This window comes from Colletotrichum lupini, chromosome 4, assembly GCF_023278565.1.
Source record: "Colletotrichum lupini chromosome 4, complete sequence".
NCBI classification, from domain to species: domain Eukaryota; kingdom Fungi; phylum Ascomycota; class Sordariomycetes; order Glomerellales; family Glomerellaceae; genus Colletotrichum; species Colletotrichum lupini.
This window is the reverse complement of record NC_064677.1, coordinates 6,350,116-6,371,288: the sequence shown is the minus strand read 5'-3', so window position 1 is coordinate 6,371,288 and position 21,173 is coordinate 6,350,116. Positions and strand designations below refer to the sequence as shown.

The window sequence follows — 21,173 nt, the reverse complement described above, 5'->3', positions numbered from 1 at the left end:
ACTCCTCGAGGAACATTGGCAGTTTTGATTACGCTACTTCGCCCGCCTGTCACCGGAGGCTCTTGGCAAAATGCGCCAGCGGACACCTCATCGAAAGTCAAGATTTGGGTGCAAAGAGTGTAAGCAACGTCATGTAAAATGCGACGAGTCCCGGCCGGCATGCGTCAACTGCACGACTGCTCTCAGGAGATGCTCATACCTCGACACTGAGGCGGCAGTACCATCATCGTCCACGTTCTCGTACCAATGTCCGAGCCCAGCAACATCAATAGGGTCATCAACAGCAAGCCCGGCGGTGCCCATCACCCCGGAGCAAGCGACTTGCCGTAATAGCCATGTGCCGACAGAGCCATACGATCTCCGGCACATGGAGTTGCTATACCATTTCGAGCATAACTTGGGCTACAACCAAGGGTTCGGCGATACTCTCACGCGACAAAAGTACCAGCAAATGTCACTGAAGCAAGCCTTCCGGGTGTCATTTCTGATGGACGAGCTTCTAGCTATAGCTGCAGCACACAAGAGCACTTTGCCGGGAGAAGATCAGGCTTTCTATCGCAGCGAAGCAACACGACTACAGACGAGAAGCCTTTCACGTTTTACGGTGGCTGACGGCGATCTGTCTGATGAAGACTTCCTTACAGTATTCCTGTTTTCCACCTGGCTCGGTCAACACGTTCTCTTCGACACGTTCTCGATACCCGCTGATCTTCCAGTCACTCTGGATAAGCTAGTCCACTGCATGGGCCTCCATCGGGTCGTTCGGAGCGTCGTAGGGGGCTCGTGGGACAGGCTCCGGTTTCACTTTGATACCCATCTAGGTGCAGGGAGCCGCTTCGTGCAGAACATGATCATCAGAAGAGAACGGTACGAGACAGGCAACGAATGTAGACATCTGTTGCGCCTCTTTGAATCGAGCGACCTCAACGATGCATCCAAGGCGGCGTGCCAGGAAGCAGTCGAGCACCTGCAGCTCATGTTCGACATTCATCGCAACACAGACATACCTGCAGGTCGGCGGTACAGCACTGTACAGGAGTGGTCAATCCGGGTTCCAGCCGAGTACGTCAGCCTGCTCGACCAAAGACGGCCCGAGGCGTTGGTGGTGCTGGCATATTGGGGCGTGTTGATGCATAAGGCGAGAGACTGCTGGGCGTTCGGGGCCGCGGGACAGAACCTCGTAAGGTCCATTGCAGCTCATCTTGGGTCGTATTGGGGGGAGCTATTGGCGTGGCCAAAGGAGATGACAGAAGCCCCTGTAATTTCGATATCAGGCCCAACTTGAGCTCGTCATGAATAAAGGTCCGTGAGGCGAGTGATGGGGATTAGTATCCAAGAATCAGCTTTCTTCGCCCAGTTTGAGGCGTGGATCGAGGCCGGATGACAGCTATCTTCGTCCTGTGCTCAATTGTGACAGGCTACATCTAAACTTAAATGCTGCCAACCCCACGAAGTCTTACTTTAGCAGCTGCACATCCCCACCTATCAAAGACCCATGCTGCATTTCTCTTGAATTATGGTAACAAAGGACCACTGTATAAGCTACATGTAGTACGGAGCAAGCTCATGGGGCGGGATCATGCTGGCTTCGGCACGATCTGTGAGGGTCCCGCCCACGTGTTTCCAACAAGGAGTGAAGCAGCCTGAGTATTCGTCAGCTCTGCCTGGAAGACCAGGAGAAGCAGGATTACATGATTCTATCTCTGCTGCAGTTCTCCACCCAAATTATAATGCACTACTTCGATACAACGACACCGTCCAAGCCCTAGGGGGCCCAGACCAATGTGCCTCTGCATGACAATGCCGTGCTCGCTCATGGAAACTTGGTGCTAGCAGCGAGTGAAGACACGGATGAGATATTGCTTGCAGAATGTAAAGGTATGTGATTTAGGGTTCTCGAGTAATATGTACACGCTTCATTCCCTTGTAACATTGAACGACCATACTGAAAAAACCCCAGACCAATCTTCACGCCGTATTGACATCTGGCTCAGGTTCATCGTGGCAGGCATAGTGACTAGGTCCTTGCTAATAAAAGATCACAGAAAGCTTTTCTCAGAAGGAGTCATGCCTATGCCCATTTATGGTGACTTTGCCCGTGCGGAAAGATACACCTTCATCTCTGTCTTGTGCCAGGTAGTAAACATCTTTTGCCTCCCTAACCAGCCTGCACTATCAGCGTGTAACTTCATGTCAAAGTTCCACACAACGCGGGCAATGATTGTCCGGATCTCGGCATAAGCCAGACTATGAAGTTGGTCAGTCACATTCACTCAAAGGAGGGGTCTGAGACCTACTTCTTTCCAATACAGTTCCTTGGCCCGAATGAGAATGGCTGGGCTGCTAACTTCTGGTCCGACTCAAACTTCTGGTCCCCGAGCCATCTCTCGGGATGAAACTCATCGTGCTTACTGAAGTGAATCGGCGATCGGTTGATGGCCAGGTGGTGAACGCCGACTGAGTACCCGGCAGGGACGAACTGTCCACAGACCATTCTTCCGCCATCAGGGACCACGCGAGGAAATGTTCCAGGGCCGGGAGGTCCCAGTCGAAGGGCCTCTTCGATGGCAGCGTTGAGGTAGCTCAGTCCAGCTGTGCTCTGGATGGTAATGTCGTCTTCGTTCTCAAAAGTGTTACGGATCTCTGAAGTGAGTTTGGCCAGTGTTTGCGGGTTCTCGCAGAGGAGATAGGTGGCTGCGGTCAGACCTGTCGCTGTAGTCTCACTGCCGGCGACGATAAGGACCTGGGCAGCGGCATAGATCTCCTCGGTTGACATGCCCTTATCATCGCTCCCTTGCAAGATGTAGTACACTATGGATCCCGTTAGCAACCTGCCTTGATTGAAGTTAGCAGATGTGAGCCTACTGAAGTCGGGACGATCAGTCTCTTGCTCAAGACGGCGGTTCACACGCTCAACACCAAACTGGAACTGGGCCACTCTCGTCTTGATGAGGCGGCGGGGAATGAGAAGCAGAAGCATCTCAGACAGCGGTGACGGGAATCGACGAGCAGCACGAAGGTAGGTCCCAGCCTGGAAGATATCAAAGACAGCATGCAGCCACCAGTGCCACTTAGCATCGCGCAGACAATAGAATGGCTCGCCAAAGGCTAAGTCGCCAATAATGTCAAAGGTGGTAAAGTTGTACCAGGAGTTCATGTCCACGACAGCCGCGGACTCTGCGCTCCCACTGGACGCCTGCCCGTGGAGCTTATGGATGAGAAGCTTGACATAGCCGGTGATGACGGACTCTTGAGCCTTGAGGGCCTTGTCCGAAAAGGCAGGATTCTGGAGCCTGCGCATACGCTTGTGGCCGGCATCGTCGGCTGTGAGAATATTCTCGACGCCGTTGACATTCTTGTTCCACCACTGAGCATCTTTCTCAAAGTTACCTGTGCCCTCCTTATTGGGGAAGCCTAAGTAGGCGTTGCGTTAAAATGACTGAGCGCCAAGACGATGCTGATCCTTCTGAACGTACCATATATCGTTTGCCAAGCCTGACCAGAAGTGTAAGACAGCTCGCCGGGGGCGATACGAATCACTTCTCCATACTTCTCGTGCCACTCCTTGACCTTCCAGTGGCTTACCCCGCGAACGTCAAAGAACAGATAATATGCCCTCGTCACACCGGCGAGCTTCGGACCGGGGTAGCGGCTGAGTGGGTGTAGAAAGGCATTGTAAACGCACTTTGCCACTACTCCCAAGAATGCCTGCAAGGTGCCCTGAATCAGTAGTCTGTCTCTGCCAGTCTCATGACCATACCTACTGCGAGAGCTAGAAGTCCCAGAAGCGCCATTTTTACCACCTTGGTCAGTTGTGGTCGTGAGACCCCGCTGGTCGTATTATTGCTGGCGAGGGGTTGTTGATGAAACAATTGAATCAAAAGAGCAACAGGGCAGGGCGAGTCTCCCACGAGAGAGCACGAGGGTTCATACAAGGAGGAAATCGGGATGTGGAAAAGACGGCATGGCAACCCCAAAAGACCCCAAAGGGGGGCGACTGTTCGACGATATGACGCATAGCGGTACTCGTCGGATCGCTTTACGCCCGCATCACGAGTCAGATGGTAAGTCCCTATCAAGGAAACGAATCGTACGCGGTCCAATTGTACTTATCTTTTCCAATTAAGCAATGCTTGAGCTTTCGGTTGATATGTTCCACTGTTAGCGTAACCCCACGGCCGAAGCATTGGGAATGAGAGCGGATAAGCCCGAAGGTGTTTGAGCTTGCTTCCCTTCTTGGCAGGCCGACGTCGATGCTCATCTTGGCTTCTGGGGTAATCGTGGAGTGTGCCATGACTCGTCGACAGTCCAGGTCAATTTATTATACTTTGAACAAGTGCCGGGCCCGGTTTATCGTGCCGATATGATAGATACCAAAGCTTCGATTTGTGGAGTCTTCCTCACTTAGAATGACAAGATTGCATTACTGCGATCTGAGCGGCAAGCTCGCGGCAAGGCAAGCCTCCAACGGTCGTGCCAAGGTGCTTAGTCAATGAGATAGTGTACGCAGGATTCTATAGCCGTCGTATAAGCAATTGTAATTAAGTCCATGTATTGATCAGCAACAGGATACACCTGTTTCGAAACATCCCTATAACGAGGGGCTTCGAGCGGGCAGTTTGGCTTATCTCCCCCAATTCCGACCTTCAGTCGTGCATAGTCCTGGGTGCCGGAGCACTCCTTATGGTCATCAGGCCATGTATGCTAATTAGTGGAGATCAAGAGTCGCGTTTTCTTGGAATACGCAGCCGTTAGATATTTAGCATAAAACGCTGCTCCGAAAATGAGTTCGTATAGAGATTACCTTTGCCCCTCATATCGTGCAGGCTCTCGGCTGTATCAATGTCCGTATGGAGCCTGTCAGAAGGAGGCAAGAAGTCGTAGCAACCGAGACGTAATCCGACCAACAGATATTCTAGATGTAGTCCCTTTACAAGCGCGGATGGGTGAAAAGTAGGATGTGACTAAAATGTATTTCATCTTGATGTTCAGCATGACTTGACTCGGTCTCGTAGAGGGCTCCCGCCGGCATGCATCCGCCATCAGGCGAGCATCGACCTTGGAAACCGCGCTGCCGTCGTGGAGCGTCCAGGATCCCCTGGTCGGTCCAAGTTATCACGAAACTTGACGGGCCCATGCCACACATTTACCTTGCAATCCCACGAGTCGACGACTCTGAACCCCAGTACCTTATCAACATCCGCATCAGATGAACCAATGAGCTAGGCAAGAGTCCTCACCTACGGATATACCTCGATGGCGTTGGGATGGCAAAGTGGCGGGAGCTGAGGGGCCATTATAGTGACTGCTGTCGCGGGGTTTACGCTGAGACATGTGATATAACACCAGCTAGATCGTCTGGGAGTTCTGCTGAGCTGCCTTCGCCCTCGCTCTTGCGCCTCGACTTTTGCCTCTCACCTTACTTTGCTCCAATCACTACGTCCTGCGCCGCGGTATCATATTCAGTATGGGTGAAATGATCATGTCAAATGAGCCCTGGGACTTTCTGAACTCCGTCTTGCGGTTCAGGGACGACGATTCCCAATTCTGGTGGGACAAGACAGGGCGCATGTTTTCTAAGCTCCTGAAATACGCCGGCTACAGCGCAGCAGACCAGTACCGCGAGCTCAACTTCTACTCCCTCTTCGTCGCTCCTGAGCTCGGCCCCTCACCAGACTGCCATGGCAATGTCAGAAGATGGAGAAGTCCCGGGACACCAGACTCTACTCCCATTGACTTTAGTTGGGAATGGGGCCGCGACAACCAAGCTGTCGTTCGCTACTCTTTCGAGCCCATTGGCCTTCACGCTGGCACAGAGCTCGACCCCCTCAACAGACACGCAACAAACGACTGGATCTTCAAGCTTCAGCAACAAAAGCTGGTTTCCAACCTGGACCTGGAATGGTACAACCACTTCACAAGACAAATCCTGTCCCATGGTACGCGGACAAAGACCGTGGACTGCTTCATCGAAGAGACAACGCCAAAGGCAGGCACAGTAGTGGCCCTCGACATCGAGAAGAGCGGACCCGTCATGAAGATCTATATCTATCCCGGGCTTAAGGCCGAAGAGCTCGGCATCACAAACCTCGAGCTCGTGGAGCAGTCTATTCGTAGCCTCCCGACCGACCAGTTCAAATCACTCGGTGCCGAACCCCTCCTGGAATTCCTTAGAGAAGGCACAAAGAAGTACAGCTTCGAGACGGGCATCCTCGCCATCGACTGCCTTGCACCGAAAGACGCTCGCATCAAGGTGTACATCAGAGCAAAGCATACAACCTTCGAGTATATGATGGACTGTCTGACCCCCGGGGGCAAGCTAGATATGTCGGGCGAGGCGATTGACGACCTCAAGGACTTTTGGAAGACCTTCTTAGCGGACGCACCAGATGTTCTCGATGATGACGCCCCCGGACGTGCATCACCGGGCTTCTACTACACCCTCGGATGTGGTAGAGCGATTTCACCAAAGGTGTACATTTCTCCCAACTATTTTAGCAAGAATGACGTAGACGTTCTTGCCCGCCTTCGCAAGTTCTTCTCTACCCGTCGGTCGGACTCAATGATGGACAACTACGAACAAGCCCTGAATGATATCTTGTAAGATCCTCCCAATCCACTCATCGCTTGCAATTGCTAACGAGTCTCTTAGTGGGCGCAAAACTCTGGAAACTCGTTGTGGCAGTCATTACTATGTCGGATGTGCTCTGGCCAAGGGTCAATTAAGGGTGGTGACATATCTCAGCCCCCAGTCGTTTGACTGCGAGAAGGACATGATTCAGGCTCGGAGGCCATCATAATGAGTGATGAGATACTAAGCTGTTGCGTGGTGGTGTAGCTATTCTTTATTACTTGATATCCGATACAGTTTATGATGTTGATTATCCCTATTCGCTCATTATTTCAAATCACTTGTTAGCATGAATTTGCATGTCGTAAAGTCCGAGCTTCCCGTCGGGACGAACGTTTGGTCCGTGTTCAAAAGTGGTGTTAAATTTGGTTTTTTAGACTCCGCGTTATCTGCACGATGTCAGCGTACAACGTTGTATCACTTCTTGGCAAAACGCTGACAGGCAGAAAATTGACTGGGTTCGTAAATTACCACACGTGTGACGCAAACAGAATGGGACTCTACGAGAACAAAGTCTGCTGTCGTCATGTCACAGCTTGTTGATTTCAAACTCTATCAATTCTTGTAGGGAATCTACGACATTATTCTATTCTTCGTGGGTTTTCTATCTATATTTCCCCCGTCGGGGCGCTTAGCTCTACCGCCGCCTTTTCCAACAAATCGCACGCTCTTTTGGCACCACCCTGTGCATTGAGCTCCTCTCCAATTCTCGTCGCATTCTCCTTGTAACTTGTCTCATTGAGCACCTTGTGCACTGCATCGCGAACCTGGTCTACTGAGGGAGTATCGGTCTTCAGATCAATACCCGCACCAACCCAAGTCACTCGCGCAGCTGTGTCCTTCTTGTCCTCCGAAGTTCCGGCGCAGACGAGAGGGACGCCGTGTGAAAGGGCTTGCGTAACACTGCCGTATCCACCATTCGTCACGAGCAGACGGCAGCGTGGAAGGAGGAGGTCATAGGGAACCCAATCCGCGATACGGACGTTATTCTCGATCTTGACCTTATCGCGGATCTCGTCGGCGAGTTTCGACGGCACAACCAGCAAGTGACTCTTGTCGTCCTGAAGCGCTTTGATGGCGGGAATGATAAGTGACGTCGGGTCCATGGCAAACGTGCCCTGTGTGATTCCAATAATGGATTTGGCGTCGAGAACATCTTGCCACCACGTTGGCATACCAACACTTGCACCTCCAAGACGTGTAACCAGAGGTCCGACATACTGAGCCTGAGGAAGAATAGGCTTGGGGCCCTCCTGGAATTCCAGGGAAGGACACGAAGCCTGGATGTGCAGGAAAGGACTGTAAGAGTACGTGTCTGTGACTTTGAGGGCGGGCAGCCCGAGCTTCTCTCTCTCTGGGTTGATCGTGGGCAGGACTAGTTGTGGTTGACTGATGAGCATTCCTAGAGCAGATTGAGCAGCATGCTCGATGGGCTCAGGCCCTATGTCGGGCAGATACAACGGGACAACCCCCAGAGTTGCGTAATGAGGAATCTCGCCCAGCTCGTAGAGCGCTGCGACGCCCTGAGGCAGAGCGTCAGTGAGAACAAAGTCCGGCTTGAACGTCTTGAGGACACGACGGATATCAGCGACTTGTGCCGTAACGCGCCCTCGGAACATGACTTCTGCCGTCTCGGCCATGTCTTTCGGATTGGCGCCCTCTAGGTTGGCATCTACTTTCACTACTTCCTCCGCGGTAATGAATCTCGCCCCCGATGCAAGGACTCGTTGCTCCTGGGGTGCTATGGTAGTCCAAACGACTTCATGGCCACGTTCAACCAGCTCCCTGGCGACGGCCTGCATTGGCAAAACATGGCCGGTGGCGGAGAAACAATGCAACAAGAATTTGAGCGGTCGACGAGTTTTCGTGGTCGTAGCCGTAGCCGTGGCCATTTCGTCTGGTGTTGAAAGGTGCATCGCGTTCACGGGGCGGTGTAGTTGAACAATGCTATGGTGATGATCTGTTGGATTTGGTGATTGGACGAATACCTAGCGGATTCAGTTGGTATTGTAGCACGAAACAGAGGCACATAGTTATTATATCTAGCAGGTATTATGAATCTATCGATATGCCTCAAACTCTAAAGCTCCTGATTCGTCCATCCGTGTCGATTTATTAATATTAGTATCCCTATTATAAGGTAGTTAGTTCGAACCGTAGTTGATAAAGAGATTAATTAAACTATATAAATATTTACGTAGTAGGTGTAAAAAAGAGGTTCTAATTATAAGTTAGGCTAGCTACGATAATTATAAATAGGGCCCCTAATTAGCCCCTGCGCAGTCGGTTATATACCGCGGTCGAATTAAACTTCTAATTTAATACTAACTTTTTTTTTATTAATTTAATTATTATAATTAGAGGTATAATTTAACCTCGGGCCCGTTTATTAAGTTATCTCTTTTTCCCCCTTTTCTCTATTCTTTTTATATAACCTATCCCTCTATTTATATAATAACTTTTTTACTACTTATAAATTACTCTAATCCCTTATTTAGTACTACTTTTATAAAAACGTTTACGAGGTTATTTTAATTATTAATTTAACGGATTTTAAATATCTCGCGCTTTTTATATAATTACTTAAAGGCTATAATATTAATTATAAACCTCTTTTCCTTCGTCGTTCCTAATTTAATAAAGCATTCGTATAGCGAATAAGAATTAATATAAATAACCGTTAGAATAAGTAAAAGGTTAATTCGATTAGTAATTTTCTTTAGCGTTATTAAAATTATATAAAAAAGATTAACGCCGTTAATTATACTATAGACCTCTAACGCTAATATACTTCTCGTTACTTACTTATTTTTAGTTAACGAATAGTAAATTATATTATTATATATAATAAATTCGCTCTTACTTATATTCTTATTAGCTAAGATAATAATATACCCTAATTATAAAATAAGGTCGTTATTATTCGTAAATAACTTATTAATAAAGATATAGAGCTTATTAATTATAAAGTCGATTAAGTAATAAACGAGACTTTAATTAAGATTCGTTTATTACTACTTAAGCTACTTATTAAATATTTTAACGTTTTGTTTAATTAAATTTATAGCCTATACTACCTTAGCGTAATTAAAAGTCGCCTTAGGCTAATAAATATTTATAATATATACCCTTTACATAAGCTTAGCCTTATACTACTTTTTAATATTAATTACGTTCGGATTAATAAGGTTAATCTTCTTACCTTACCCCTTTTATTAAAAAATAATAGTTTCCTTTTTAATTATAAAAATCCCGCTATTAAATACTAGGGGGGTATTAATTATAAAAACCTTTTTTAGCTTTGCTACGAAGCCCGCTTTTTAAAGCTCCTTATCCTCTTTTTTTATAAAGTTAATATTAAATAAGCCTAATATATCGTTAATTTATATTCCGATAATCCTAAATTAGTTACTTTTATACTCCGCAATTAGTAAGCACGGGTCGTATATAAAAGTAATTATTAATAGTTAATTAATATAAAAATCGTAGTATATAACTTATTAATAAGTACCTAATTTTACGAGCCTATATAGTAGCTCAAGTACTTTAATAATCGTACTTTTTAAGTACTTACTAGCTATTTCTTTTGGTAAATAGGCTAAGATTTTCTTTATAAGCCCTATAGCTAATTAAATATAAGCCTAAGTAATATCACGGCTCTAAATCTTATATCCCTTCTTCCGTAGTAATATTATTAGTACTATTATTAATCGTTAGTTATAGTACTAAATAATAAGTAATTATATAAGTAGCGTTACTTTTTTAATATCGCTATACCCCTAAATTACGTATTTAAACTTCTTATATAGCTAGGGTATTCCTTTCCTTTTAATCTTACGAACTATTTATAATTTAAATATATAGAGGTTTATATATTTTTCTAAATTATATAAAATAAATCGATAGACCCCTTAATTATAAAAAGTATTTATTTTAATAAGATCTAATCCCTTATATAGCTTTCTAATAGTTATAATTACGCCTTCTTTATGTAATTTAACTACTAGTTTAAAATCGGCTTTTTCTTTTATTATATAAAAAATATTAATTACCTCGTTATTAATAATAAATTACTGCGTTAGGGCTTACTATCGTAGTCTTTCGCAACGTTTCGTTAGTAATATTAATACCCTTTTAATAATTTCCTCTTCCTTATTATCTATTAATACTACTACGACGATTTCGTTAAGGATAATTTCCTATACCTCTATTATAAATTATATAATTTCCCCTAGCTCTTCTTTTTTTTATAAATTAAAAGTCACCTCATTAAGATCTATATAATACGGTCTAACTACTATAATTAACACTTTAAATAACTAATTATAATCTCTCGTAATTATATAAGAGCGCTCGTTAATAAAAAGTAACTTATATAACCTAGCTTATTATTAAATAATTTCGTATTATACTTATATATCCGAATTTAGTAATATATCTAAATTACCTCTTATATCGGGCCTATTACGCATAGTAATTACTTTATTAACTTACCTTTTTACGCTTACCTCGCACAGTACCCGTATTATTTTTTTAATTACTTAGGCTCGTTAGCTTATGCTTAGTAATAATAGCGAGGCTAAGGTCGTTTTTAAATATATTCTAAATACTCATAGTATTAGTATAAGTCCGTTAGGCCCTATAGTATTATTATAATATTTAAGTACTATCTAAAAGCATTCGTTATTAATAAAATCCGGATTTTCCTTTTTAATAATTCTAAACGCCCTTTTTAACTACTAATATACCCTTTTTACCTTTTTAATATTATAATACGCTTTAATAAGTATAATTTTTAGCTATATACTATAAGCCGTCGCATTATCCTTAAATTTTACTAATTCCAAACTCGTATTAGTATCAGTTTCAATACCGTTTAGCGGTCCCTAGTATATATTAATCTAGCTTTTTTATAGGGCTACTTATACTATCTTTATTTATAAATCCTAGAAAAATTACCCTATTTAAAAAGATATAGCTACGTTAATTATATATAGTACTAGCTAACTATTTAAGTAAAAAATATTAATAACAATTTCTTAATTAAAATTAAGCTTATTACGTAATTTAAACTTAAATTTACGTAGGCTCTACGTATTTATTTAGTATTAATAATATACTTTTATTAACTACTCTAGCGCCCCTATTTTAATATTATTATTACCTAATTACTTTAGGAAGTTATATAGCCTCGTAACTAATAAATACCTAAATCTTTAATATAGTTTTCTAAGCTCACTTTCCGTTAAGTAATTAATTAACTTCGTTTTATTAATAAGTTTTATAAAAGTATACCCCTATTATCGTTTAACTATTTTAAAGTACTTACCGCTAGAGATTCTATTCTTTATATTATTAAATATAATACCTAGTCGATCTATATTTTTTAGATATAAGAGAAATAGGGTATTAATAAGTAAAATATAAAAAGTTATCGTTCTAAAGTACGTTTCTATTTTTATTATACCTAGGGTAACGATTTCCTTACTTAGGCTAAAACTAATTTTTATAATACCTACTATTAATATATTAAGTATTACTAGCGCGATCTTTTATAGCGCTTAAAATTACCCTTTTTTTTAATTAACTATTATAATACCTTAATATCTAAAATAATCTTATAAAAATTATTTAAGCTATACTTTTTATTTATATAAAATACCTATATAAGCTTAGTATTTAAAAGATTTAAGTAGTATAAAAAAGACCCCTCTAGCTACCCCTAGATTTACTTAGTATTATATTCTTTTTTTTTAATATTAAGAGAGATAGCGTCTTCTCTTTAATTATTAAAAGAATAAGCTTTAGCCCTATTAAATTCGCCCTTTTAGCTACCTTTATATCCGTTATTTAAGTAACCTTTTTTTACTATTTATAAATAAAAGCCTACTTATTAAGAGCTTTTACTACTCTCTATTTCTTTAGCCTCGTATATCTTTTAAAAGCTAACGGGATAAAAAAAGAGTAATTAATATTATTAATTCTATTATAATCTAATTTATTAATATAAGGGGTAAGATCTTCTTTATTTTCCGAATTTCTTATAGGGGGTATATACTTTAGGCTATTATTTTAGCTACTATTACTAAGTTCTGTGCCCCCGGATCTGCCCTTATATATAATAAGGAATTAGTTAAACCGATAAGGGCTAGTTTTACTATTTACTACCCTCAACTTTTTATACTATTTATATAATTTAGCACGCTCTTTTTTAAAATAATTACTTAATTAATATCTATCTTTTTTATAAATATAGTATTACCTCTTTTATTACTCTATTTATAAATTAAATCTCTACTTATTTAATAAATCTAAGCCTCCTTATTAATAATTATTATATTTAGCCTCTTTTCCTTTCTTATTATACGTTTAATTAACTTAATATTATTAATAAGGGCCGTCGTACGCTTAGAAATAAGTTTAGCGTAGTATTTTTATTTTAATATTAAAGCTAGATCTTAGCCTCGAGTAGAGCGTCTCGTAGTTTTTAGGTACTTAATATAGGGTTATTTTTACCTCTAATATACGCTAAACTATAGTATAAAAATATCTAACTTTCCGCTTATTTATTTCCTTATTTAACTAAGTTTTCGCTAACTTATTAATTCGATTAATAAGCTCTTTAAAGATCTCTACTCGCAACTTACCTTTTATTATCCTAGCTATAGATATAAAAGAAATCGCTCGTGGCTTAAATAAGAGCTCTAAGTTCTTATTATAAGTCTCGAAGTAGCGCTTCATAATAGTAATTAGAGGCTTTACCTACGAGTACAATATTAATTACTAAATAATACTAATATTCCCTAATTCCGACTTTTTCGCAATAAGTATAAAACATCGTTAGGGTTTTTTATAAAACCTTATACTTCCCCCTAAAGTATAATTTCTCTTTTAAGAAGATCTTTTTGAAGTTTATAAATTACCTCGTATTTACTACTAAATTTTTAGTATCTATATATAATCCCTACGTCGCTACGTACTATTAATAACTTCGGGTCGTTTACCTCCTTTTTTATTAACTAATCGGCACTAAATTTCGCATTAGTAGCGGTAATAAGTTATAAATCAAAATAAGTAGAATTATTAATTATTATATTTTTAATACTATATTTTACCCCAGTATATCCTTTTATAACAATAGATTTTTATTAGTAATTATAAAAAAGAAATCTAAGTCGTTTACCCTTTTTTTAAATTTATTAAAGTAATTATATACTCTATCGACCTATACTTAGTTTTATAGTACGAATTCCTCCTCTATAATTATTATTATTAATATTTTATATAACTCTCGTAATTATAATTACGCTAATAATACCCCTTACTTATAAAAGAATTTATTAACTACTTTTATAATTCCTAAGCTTATACTTATAAACTATTTATTTAGCTAGTAGTTAAGGTCGTTTACGATCTTATAGAATAGGGGTTACCCTTATAGCCCCTTTTTTTTATAAACCTTAGTTAAATAGATTAATATTACGTTAATTTACTTACTATTAAACTAATTCGTAATTCTATATATCTACGTCCCCTAATAATCCGGGTTAATATTTACTTATTTATAAAAGATTAAGATTCTATTTAAAATCGGGTTTCGTCCTCTTTTTCCTTACCCTAACTTACTAAAGGTCGTACTCTAACTTATACCCGTATTAATAGTCGCTGGCATATTTAATTTTAATAAGGATATATTTAATTTACGTACTAGTTATAATAAATCCGTACTTTTACTATTTAACGAATTTATTAGGGTTTAAGAAATTCTTATTTCTTTTTACTATCTTACTACTACTCTCGTTTTTACTATTTTTAATAATTATTACTACCTTTTTAAATTACTAACTATCGTACTTATTAAGATCCTCCTTTTTATTTAATATAAAAAAGTAAGTTTTAGTAATTCCTTTTTATAATAGCAATAATAAACGTTTATATTACTATAAAAAAATATAATAATTAGTTTCGGGATCTTTATTAATTACTAATTTCCGCTATCCTATATACTTCTAGCCTCCTAAGCCTCGTACTTTTTATAATTTTTAAATAGCTTCTTTTTTTAACCTACCTCCTTTAGGGTAATATTTTATAAGAATAGTTAAAAATAAACGCTAAGTAGCTCGTAAAAGAGCTATATAAGTTATTAAGAACTATATAAGCTATTAAGTATAATTAACGAAGTTAAGCCCTTCTTTTTATAAAATCGTAAATTTTAAAAACTTATTAAAAATACTTACTTATCGCTCGTACGTAATAAAGTTAGATATTTTAAAAATCTTATTTTTTATAGCTTCTTAGTACCCTATTTTATATTTTTTAAATAGTCTTTTTTATAGCTTAATTATAGTTAGGTAATTATTACTTATTAATAATCCCTTTTATTATTTAGTTAATTTTTTAAAATTAGTAATCTTGCGCTAGGAGCTAGTATAAAAAGAAGCCCTTTAGTGACCCTTTAAAAGATTCTTTTCTTTTCCCTTTAAATTTTTATTTTTTTAGCCTTTTCTTAAGCTAATAATAACTTTAGCAAGAGGTTATAGGACTATTTTAAAATAGCTACCTTTTTCCTAAGTTAATCTCTAAGATCCGTAATATTTTTAACTTAATATTATTAACACCTCTAAATCCCCTCTTCCTTTATTAAACCGTCCCCTATATTATATTTTTAAATAATACCTAGGGGGTAGTTAAGGGAGCTATAAGGAGGTTATTTAAATCGTAGGCTTAAGGTTATATTTATAAGATCTTTATAATAATAAACTCTTTTATATATTATAAATTTCTTAGCTTAATAACTCCTATAAAGTTACTTTTATTATTAAATAAGAATATTTATATTTAGAAATCCCCTTTTTTAATTACGTAGTACTCTTTTATATTATATTATTAAGCTCGTTCGTTATACTAGTTAATTAAGTAGGTAGTTATTATATAAGTATTTCTTTTTACTAATTTAATTAGTTAATTTCTAATTACGGGCTAGCTATAAAAAAGTCGTTTAATAAAAAAGCTACTTAGGATAATAGTAAAAAGCTAGTTACTTAAGTAATTTTATTAATTAATATAATTTAATATAATAAACGTTAATCTTTTATAAGTAATAAAGGGCTATAATTACTTAATTCCGTACGGTATTTAAAAATCGCCTCTTTTTTTATTTATTTCCGTAAAGTTAATTAGTACGAATCTCCTATCCTATATAGTATTAAAAGGTTATTTTTTTTATATAACGAGATACCTTACCGATCTATAATAGTAGAATTTAACTACTAATTAGTATTAGTATTCTTATTATAAGGTAGTTAGTTCGAACTATAGTTAATAAAGAGATTAATTAAATTATATAAATATTTATATAGTAAGTATAAAAAAGAGGTTCTAATTATAAGTTAAGCTAGCTACGATAATCATAAATAGGGCCCCTAATTAGCCCCTGCGTAGTCGGCTATATACCGCGGTTAAATTAAACTTCCAATCCAACAGTCAATACTAACAGCACAACACACGCCTAAAGGATAAGATCATCCGTAATCGACCCATGGCAAGGGTAATTCCAGATAGCTATCTTCACATTATCTTTGCAGAGCCCTGATTGAAAAGTCCCATGCGGGTCGAGATACGACGTTACAAACTCAATTATTACCCCGGGCATTGGGAACCCACACGCATGAGTCGGCGAGCTTCACGAGTCAGTGGCGTGTTGATGGAGTTGATAACGAACCGGGGGCAGTTGGGGTAGGCAACCCGGCAGTTGCAATAGAGTCTACCAGCGGAGAGACATTTGGAGGTTACGAGTAAAAGGGTCAGCGACACCGCGCTGCTTACCTAGTACACCAATGTGCCAACAAGCTTTACTGCATCCTTCACAGATCTGTCAAAATGTCCCGAGCTATCGATAAACTTCCCGCTCCCGCAGAAAGCCGCTCGATGAAAATTATTGGACTTGGTCCTAGCCGGTAAGAATTATAGCGAAAGCGCAATATCAAGGTTTGGAGACACTTCACTCATCTGTTTACCAGTACTGGAACTCTTGGTTTATGGCAAGCACTGAAGACTTTGGGGTATACCCCCTTCCACATCTCAGAGCTCCTACCCTATGGCTTTCAGCAGATGAGAGCACTCCAGGAGGCTATCATTGCCAACGACAGCGACAAGCTATTTCAACGAGCCGAGTTTGACAAACTCTTCGCCGGTTATGATGTAAGTTCAGGCGTCCCGGCTGTGAGAGCTGGTTAGAGGAGCTCATCTAATACCATAAACCTTTAGTGCATCGTCGAAAGTCCTTGCTATCTTTGTCCAAACATCATCAAAGAGTACCTGGAAGACCCGGATGTCAAGTTCATCTTGACGGAGCGTACCCCGGAGTCATGGGCCAAGTCAATTGCGGGATCCCTCGGAGCCTATCATGCAAAGCTAGCGAAGCCGCCTTTGTCGATCGCCAGATACTTTGACAGCTTTATCTGGGAGCTTACTGCACTATTCAAAGCCATGACATACAGATGGTCTGGCGGCCTGGAGCCCAGTGACCCTGTGTTCAATGAAGCACTTTCCAAGAGCTATGTTGATTAGTGAGTTGTCGTCTTGCACTTCAAAATCACTATGAGCAGATGTTGACGATTTCGATAGTTTAGAGAGCGTGAAAGCTCTTGTGCCTGCTGACAAGCTTCTGATCTTGAACCTTGAAAAGGGATTTGGCTGGGAAGAGATCTGCACGTTCTTAGGGAAAGACGTTCCCGAGGACCCTTACCCGCGCATCAACGCCATGTCCGACTTTCATGTTGCCGCAGAGATGGTGGTCTCTCCCGCAATCAAGAAGACGATGCGAATTCTCACTTCGTCAGCGATTGCTATTGCTGGTGTTGGAATTTGGTACTGGCAGAGAAAGAGGTAGCACCCAGTGCCTCAAGCTGACGGGCTTTTGCGACAACTGTGTAGTCGTCAAGTACTTCAACAAAATTCGTGATACCTATTACATAGCTGCGAGGTGTGTAACTCAGAGTTCTGGGATTTGAGGAAGATATGACAGCATCATCATTGAACAACTGGTTGCAACTGCGTCGTCCAATTGTACTGTACCACTGACCTGGATTCCACGAGAGTAGGAACATCACTTAATCTCATTTACAAATGAGTCAGAGGTCATCAGAAATGATATTGATATATTCTTGCTTGTTCATATACCAAAGGCGGCAATTGGCCAGTCTTGGAGTCTATCTAGGACCTTTGGGGTCGTAGGCCGAGACCTCAACTTCGAGCCGCATACCGGGTTGCCCAAGCTTTGAGGCCCCAATACCTGTTAGAATTGGCGCATGGTTGGGAGTCCACTTCTTCATGTTCTCTACCATTCGGCCAAGGCTATCTTCAGTCCAGGCCTCGTCAAGTGCATACAACCGGATGCGGAAGACTTGTGACCATCCTTGGCCGCCAGCTTCCTTCAGGGCAATGTCAACATTTTCAAATGCTTGGTCGATCTCCTGCATGAGATTGCTGGGAACCTCTCCAGTCTTTGAGTCCCAACCCCCTTGAATTTGGTTTAGTGAGCAATTCGTTTGCACATCATATACATACACGCTGCTTGAAATTAATTACCTTGGCCAGATATTTCAATGTTATCCCCCACCCGGACTGCTTGACTGTAATGCATCTCCTGCAACAGTTTCTCGCCATAACCTCTATACGAGAAGTACTGGAGTCCCGACATTTTGACGTTGCTGAAGTGAGCAGTTGCGACAATAGTAGTTCAGGGAATTGATGCAGATAAGAAAGAAGAATCGTGGTATGGTGGGTTTCTTGCTGTTGAAAATCGGTTTCGGTGACAAGAAGCTATACGTATTTAATGCTTGCACTTGAATTCTCTGTCGGTCTCTATACTGGCATACTCCTCATTAATAGGCTTTGTGTATCTTACTATCACATGGTGTTATGTTAACTAGTACTCACTACCATGCTCGCTACATGTAAGCGTTGTAAGTGCAGACAAACACCGTTAGTGATGCGGCCAAATTCCCGTCGCCGGCTGAGTAATGTTACGATTGTGCGGCTTGCTGAGGCGTGCTTGCCAAGCGCTTTTTTCCATTAACCTGGTCCTGATCAGGTCTTGGCCAAGCTTAGTGCTGAGAGAATTGACAGCGGACGATCAGCCAAGAATTACATCTTACTAATCTTGTGGGTTAATATTGTTTAGCCCATTAAGATTGCCTTCAGAGTCGGGCACACAATCAGTCCTTGTGGCGAAGCCAAGCAGCGAAGGAAGCGGAGGCAAATTTCAATGCACCTTACGGGCTTCTTTAGCTATGGATGCACGTATGCTCTATCGTCTGTGACGAGTTGCGATTCGTCAGCCTTGGCGGCATTCCATGAACAGAGGAGAATTCGACGGTCAATTTCCGGCCTAAACATCTTGAATCAAGGTGTAGACGCACTGCAGTCGTCCGCCCAGATCCTATTCATTTTACTATGCCTGTCCTACGTCGCTTCCGTCAGGGAGATGACCTGTCTTAGTCACTTAAGATAGAGTGAGACACAGTCTCACCTTTTTGGGTAGAAGATCTGCCATTCACGGGCCGAGCACTGGCGCTGAGACCTTGGAATCGTGGCGCAATCAACACGGTGAGGAGTGTATTTGTAAACGCTTCTGTTATTCGGAGAAGCTAGTAGCACCCCGTGAGCCCCATTGATCGTGAGAAGTCTGAGCCGGCGTCATGGACGTCATGCGCCGGGCCTCGACTTTTATCCAGATATCGGCGATGCTGCCTGGCTCCGAGACAATCTTCGGTATCTACGGCAGACTACAAGAGGCACTCTACCAAAACACTTTTTTTATATATTAAAGTAGAAATCGTATTTTACGGTTACCCTACTACTTAGAATAAGGTCTAGATTAATATAATAACTTATAAATAGGGATTATAAAGATTTATAGCTTAAAAAATACTTTGATTTTATAATATATTCAACCGTATAGTAATATATAAAATTACGTAATATTATACCTTAATATAAAAGTTTTTTTTCTCTTTATAACTTTATTATAGAAATAATTACTACTTTTTACCCTTTTATAAATAAAAATTACTTTTTATTTAAATTATTAAACTAATAACTTATTTATAAATATTATAATATAAATTTATAATAACTTCTAATCTCTATATAAGACGTTACTAAACTAATTAACTTTATAATAGCTTTTTATAAAGCTATTTTAAAACGACTAATTAATAATAATACTTATATAAGCTCTACCCTTTTTATATAATAAGAATATATAAATATATAAGCCTCGATATTAATAAAATTTCTTTTTATAAGCTTAAAAAAATAAAAACGAAGTATTTAATAAATAAAAAAAGAGCTAAAATAATTATTAATAATTAATATCTCTATTATATTATATAACGTATCCTTTTTTAAGAACGAACTTAATAATTTCTAAGTAATAACTTATATTAATATTTGAGTTATTAAGAAATTTATTAAAAGAGTTTAGTTTAATTACTTCTTAACGTTTATTTTATATTAAAATATAATATAATCTATTATTTTATAGTTTATAATAAATTAATAAACTCTTTTAATAAAATAAATAGTATTTTTAATTAATATAAAGAATCCTTATAATATTTTAAAGTATTATAAAGTAGCGTATGAAGCTATAAGTTTAGAGAGATTCCTTCTTAAAGCTACGATCTTATATAAAAAAGATAATTATTAACTTTTTATTATTTTTTAAATTAAAATTAAGTTATTAATTATTAAACCTTAGTTAATAAAGAAGGGAAAAGGTTATATAAAGCTAATTATAACTGAAACTTTAGGCAAAATAATATATAAGAATGTTCTAAAAACACGGCTTTTAATAAGTATTAGTATTAAACTAATAATAAAAATTAAAAAGGAATTATTAATTAAGTAAGAAAAGGAGATTATTAAAAAAGAGGTAAAAGCGAAGAAAAAAGTTAAAAAAATAAAAATAAATAAAAAAACGAGATTATAATAGTTTAATAAGAAAATAAAGTTTATAATAATAAATAACTTAGTATATTATAAAAATAGAAACGAGCATTTTTATTAATAAATAGTTTAGAATAAATTATAATTATATTTATAATTCCTTTTTATCCTTAGTATTACTTATAAATACAAAGCTATTTAATACTTTAAAATTAATTCTAGAGTTTTTTAATTTCTATTTAACTTATATAATACCGCCTTGTAGTTTACTAAGTAAAGTAACTTCTAATTAAAGCTTATTACGTATATACTACTTTAAATAAATACGAAAATATTAAAACGCTTTAAAATAAGAATAATTAGCCTTACTAAACTTTATATTTTTAACTAATATAGTTAGGGAGCTTTTAATAATTAAGGTATAAATTTATAAAGTAATTTAAAAAAGATATACGTTTAAATTATTATTATTCTAAATAGTATTTAATAATTATTAAACTTAGTTTTAATTAATTAGCTATATAAAGTCTTATATAGTTCGTAATATAAGTTAATAATATAGTTACTATAGCTAATTAAAAATAATATA

The 21,173-nt window shown here is 38.9% G+C and overlaps 7 protein-coding genes across 7 annotated transcripts; 3 read left to right on the top strand and 4 right to left on the bottom strand.

The window, feature by feature from the left end:
- Positions 1 to 70: 70 nt before the first annotated feature.
- On the top strand, positions 71 to 1,285 carry CLUP02_09007 (Upc2 protein; the record flags this gene model as incomplete). The annotated part of the gene is made up of 1 exon (XM_049287988.1): positions 71 to 1,285. The coding sequence occupies one exon, from the start codon at positions 71 to 73 to the stop codon at positions 1,283 to 1,285; it is 1,215 nt and encodes a 404-aa protein (XP_049145132.1).
- Positions 1,286 to 2,081: 796 nt separating this feature from the next.
- Positions 2,082 to 3,794, bottom strand: CLUP02_09006 (cytochrome P450; the record flags this gene model as incomplete). Its single annotated transcript, XM_049287987.1, has 4 exons — positions 2,082 to 2,247; positions 2,298 to 3,414; positions 3,477 to 3,708; positions 3,765 to 3,794. The coding sequence occupies 4 exons, from the start codon at positions 3,792 to 3,794 to the stop codon at positions 2,082 to 2,084; spliced, it is 1,545 nt and encodes a 514-aa protein (XP_049145131.1).
- A 1,673-nt stretch (positions 3,795 to 5,467) lies between these two features.
- On the top strand, positions 5,468 to 6,800 carry CLUP02_09005 (aromatic prenyltransferase; the record flags this gene model as incomplete). The annotated part of the gene is made up of 2 exons (XM_049287986.1): positions 5,468 to 6,600; positions 6,653 to 6,800. 2 exons carry the CDS (start codon positions 5,468 to 5,470, stop codon positions 6,798 to 6,800), a joined length of 1,281 nt encoding a protein of 426 aa, XP_049145130.1.
- Positions 6,801 to 7,239: 439 nt separating this feature from the next.
- CLUP02_09004 (MGT family Glycosyltransferase) lies at positions 7,240 to 8,433 on the bottom strand (the record flags this gene model as incomplete). Its single annotated transcript, XM_049287985.1, has 1 exon — positions 7,240 to 8,433. The coding sequence occupies one exon, from the start codon at positions 8,431 to 8,433 to the stop codon at positions 7,240 to 7,242; it is 1,194 nt and encodes a 397-aa protein (XP_049145129.1).
- A 3,498-nt stretch (positions 8,434 to 11,931) lies between these two features.
- On the bottom strand, positions 11,932 to 12,162 carry CLUP02_09003 (uncharacterized protein; the record flags this gene model as incomplete). Its single annotated transcript, XM_049287984.1, has 1 exon — positions 11,932 to 12,162. A coding segment is annotated over one exon (231 nt), but the record flags the coding sequence as incomplete, so codon positions are not given.
- Positions 12,163 to 16,510: 4,348 nt separating this feature from the next.
- CLUP02_09002 (uncharacterized protein) lies at positions 16,511 to 17,762 on the top strand (the record flags this gene model as incomplete). Its single annotated transcript, XM_049287983.1, has 6 exons — positions 16,511 to 16,587; positions 16,651 to 16,831; positions 16,898 to 17,199; positions 17,258 to 17,487; positions 17,567 to 17,615; positions 17,729 to 17,762. The coding sequence occupies 6 exons, from the start codon at positions 16,511 to 16,513 to the stop codon at positions 17,760 to 17,762; spliced, it is 873 nt and encodes a 290-aa protein (XP_049145127.1).
- A 79-nt stretch (positions 17,763 to 17,841) lies between these two features.
- CLUP02_09001 (endoribonuclease L-PSP) lies at positions 17,842 to 18,332 on the bottom strand (the record flags this gene model as incomplete). The annotated part of the gene is made up of 2 exons (XM_049287982.1): positions 17,842 to 18,152; positions 18,221 to 18,332. The coding sequence occupies 2 exons, from the start codon at positions 18,330 to 18,332 to the stop codon at positions 17,842 to 17,844; spliced, it is 423 nt and encodes a 140-aa protein (XP_049145126.1).
- Between the last annotated feature and the right edge of the window lie 2,841 nt (positions 18,333 to 21,173).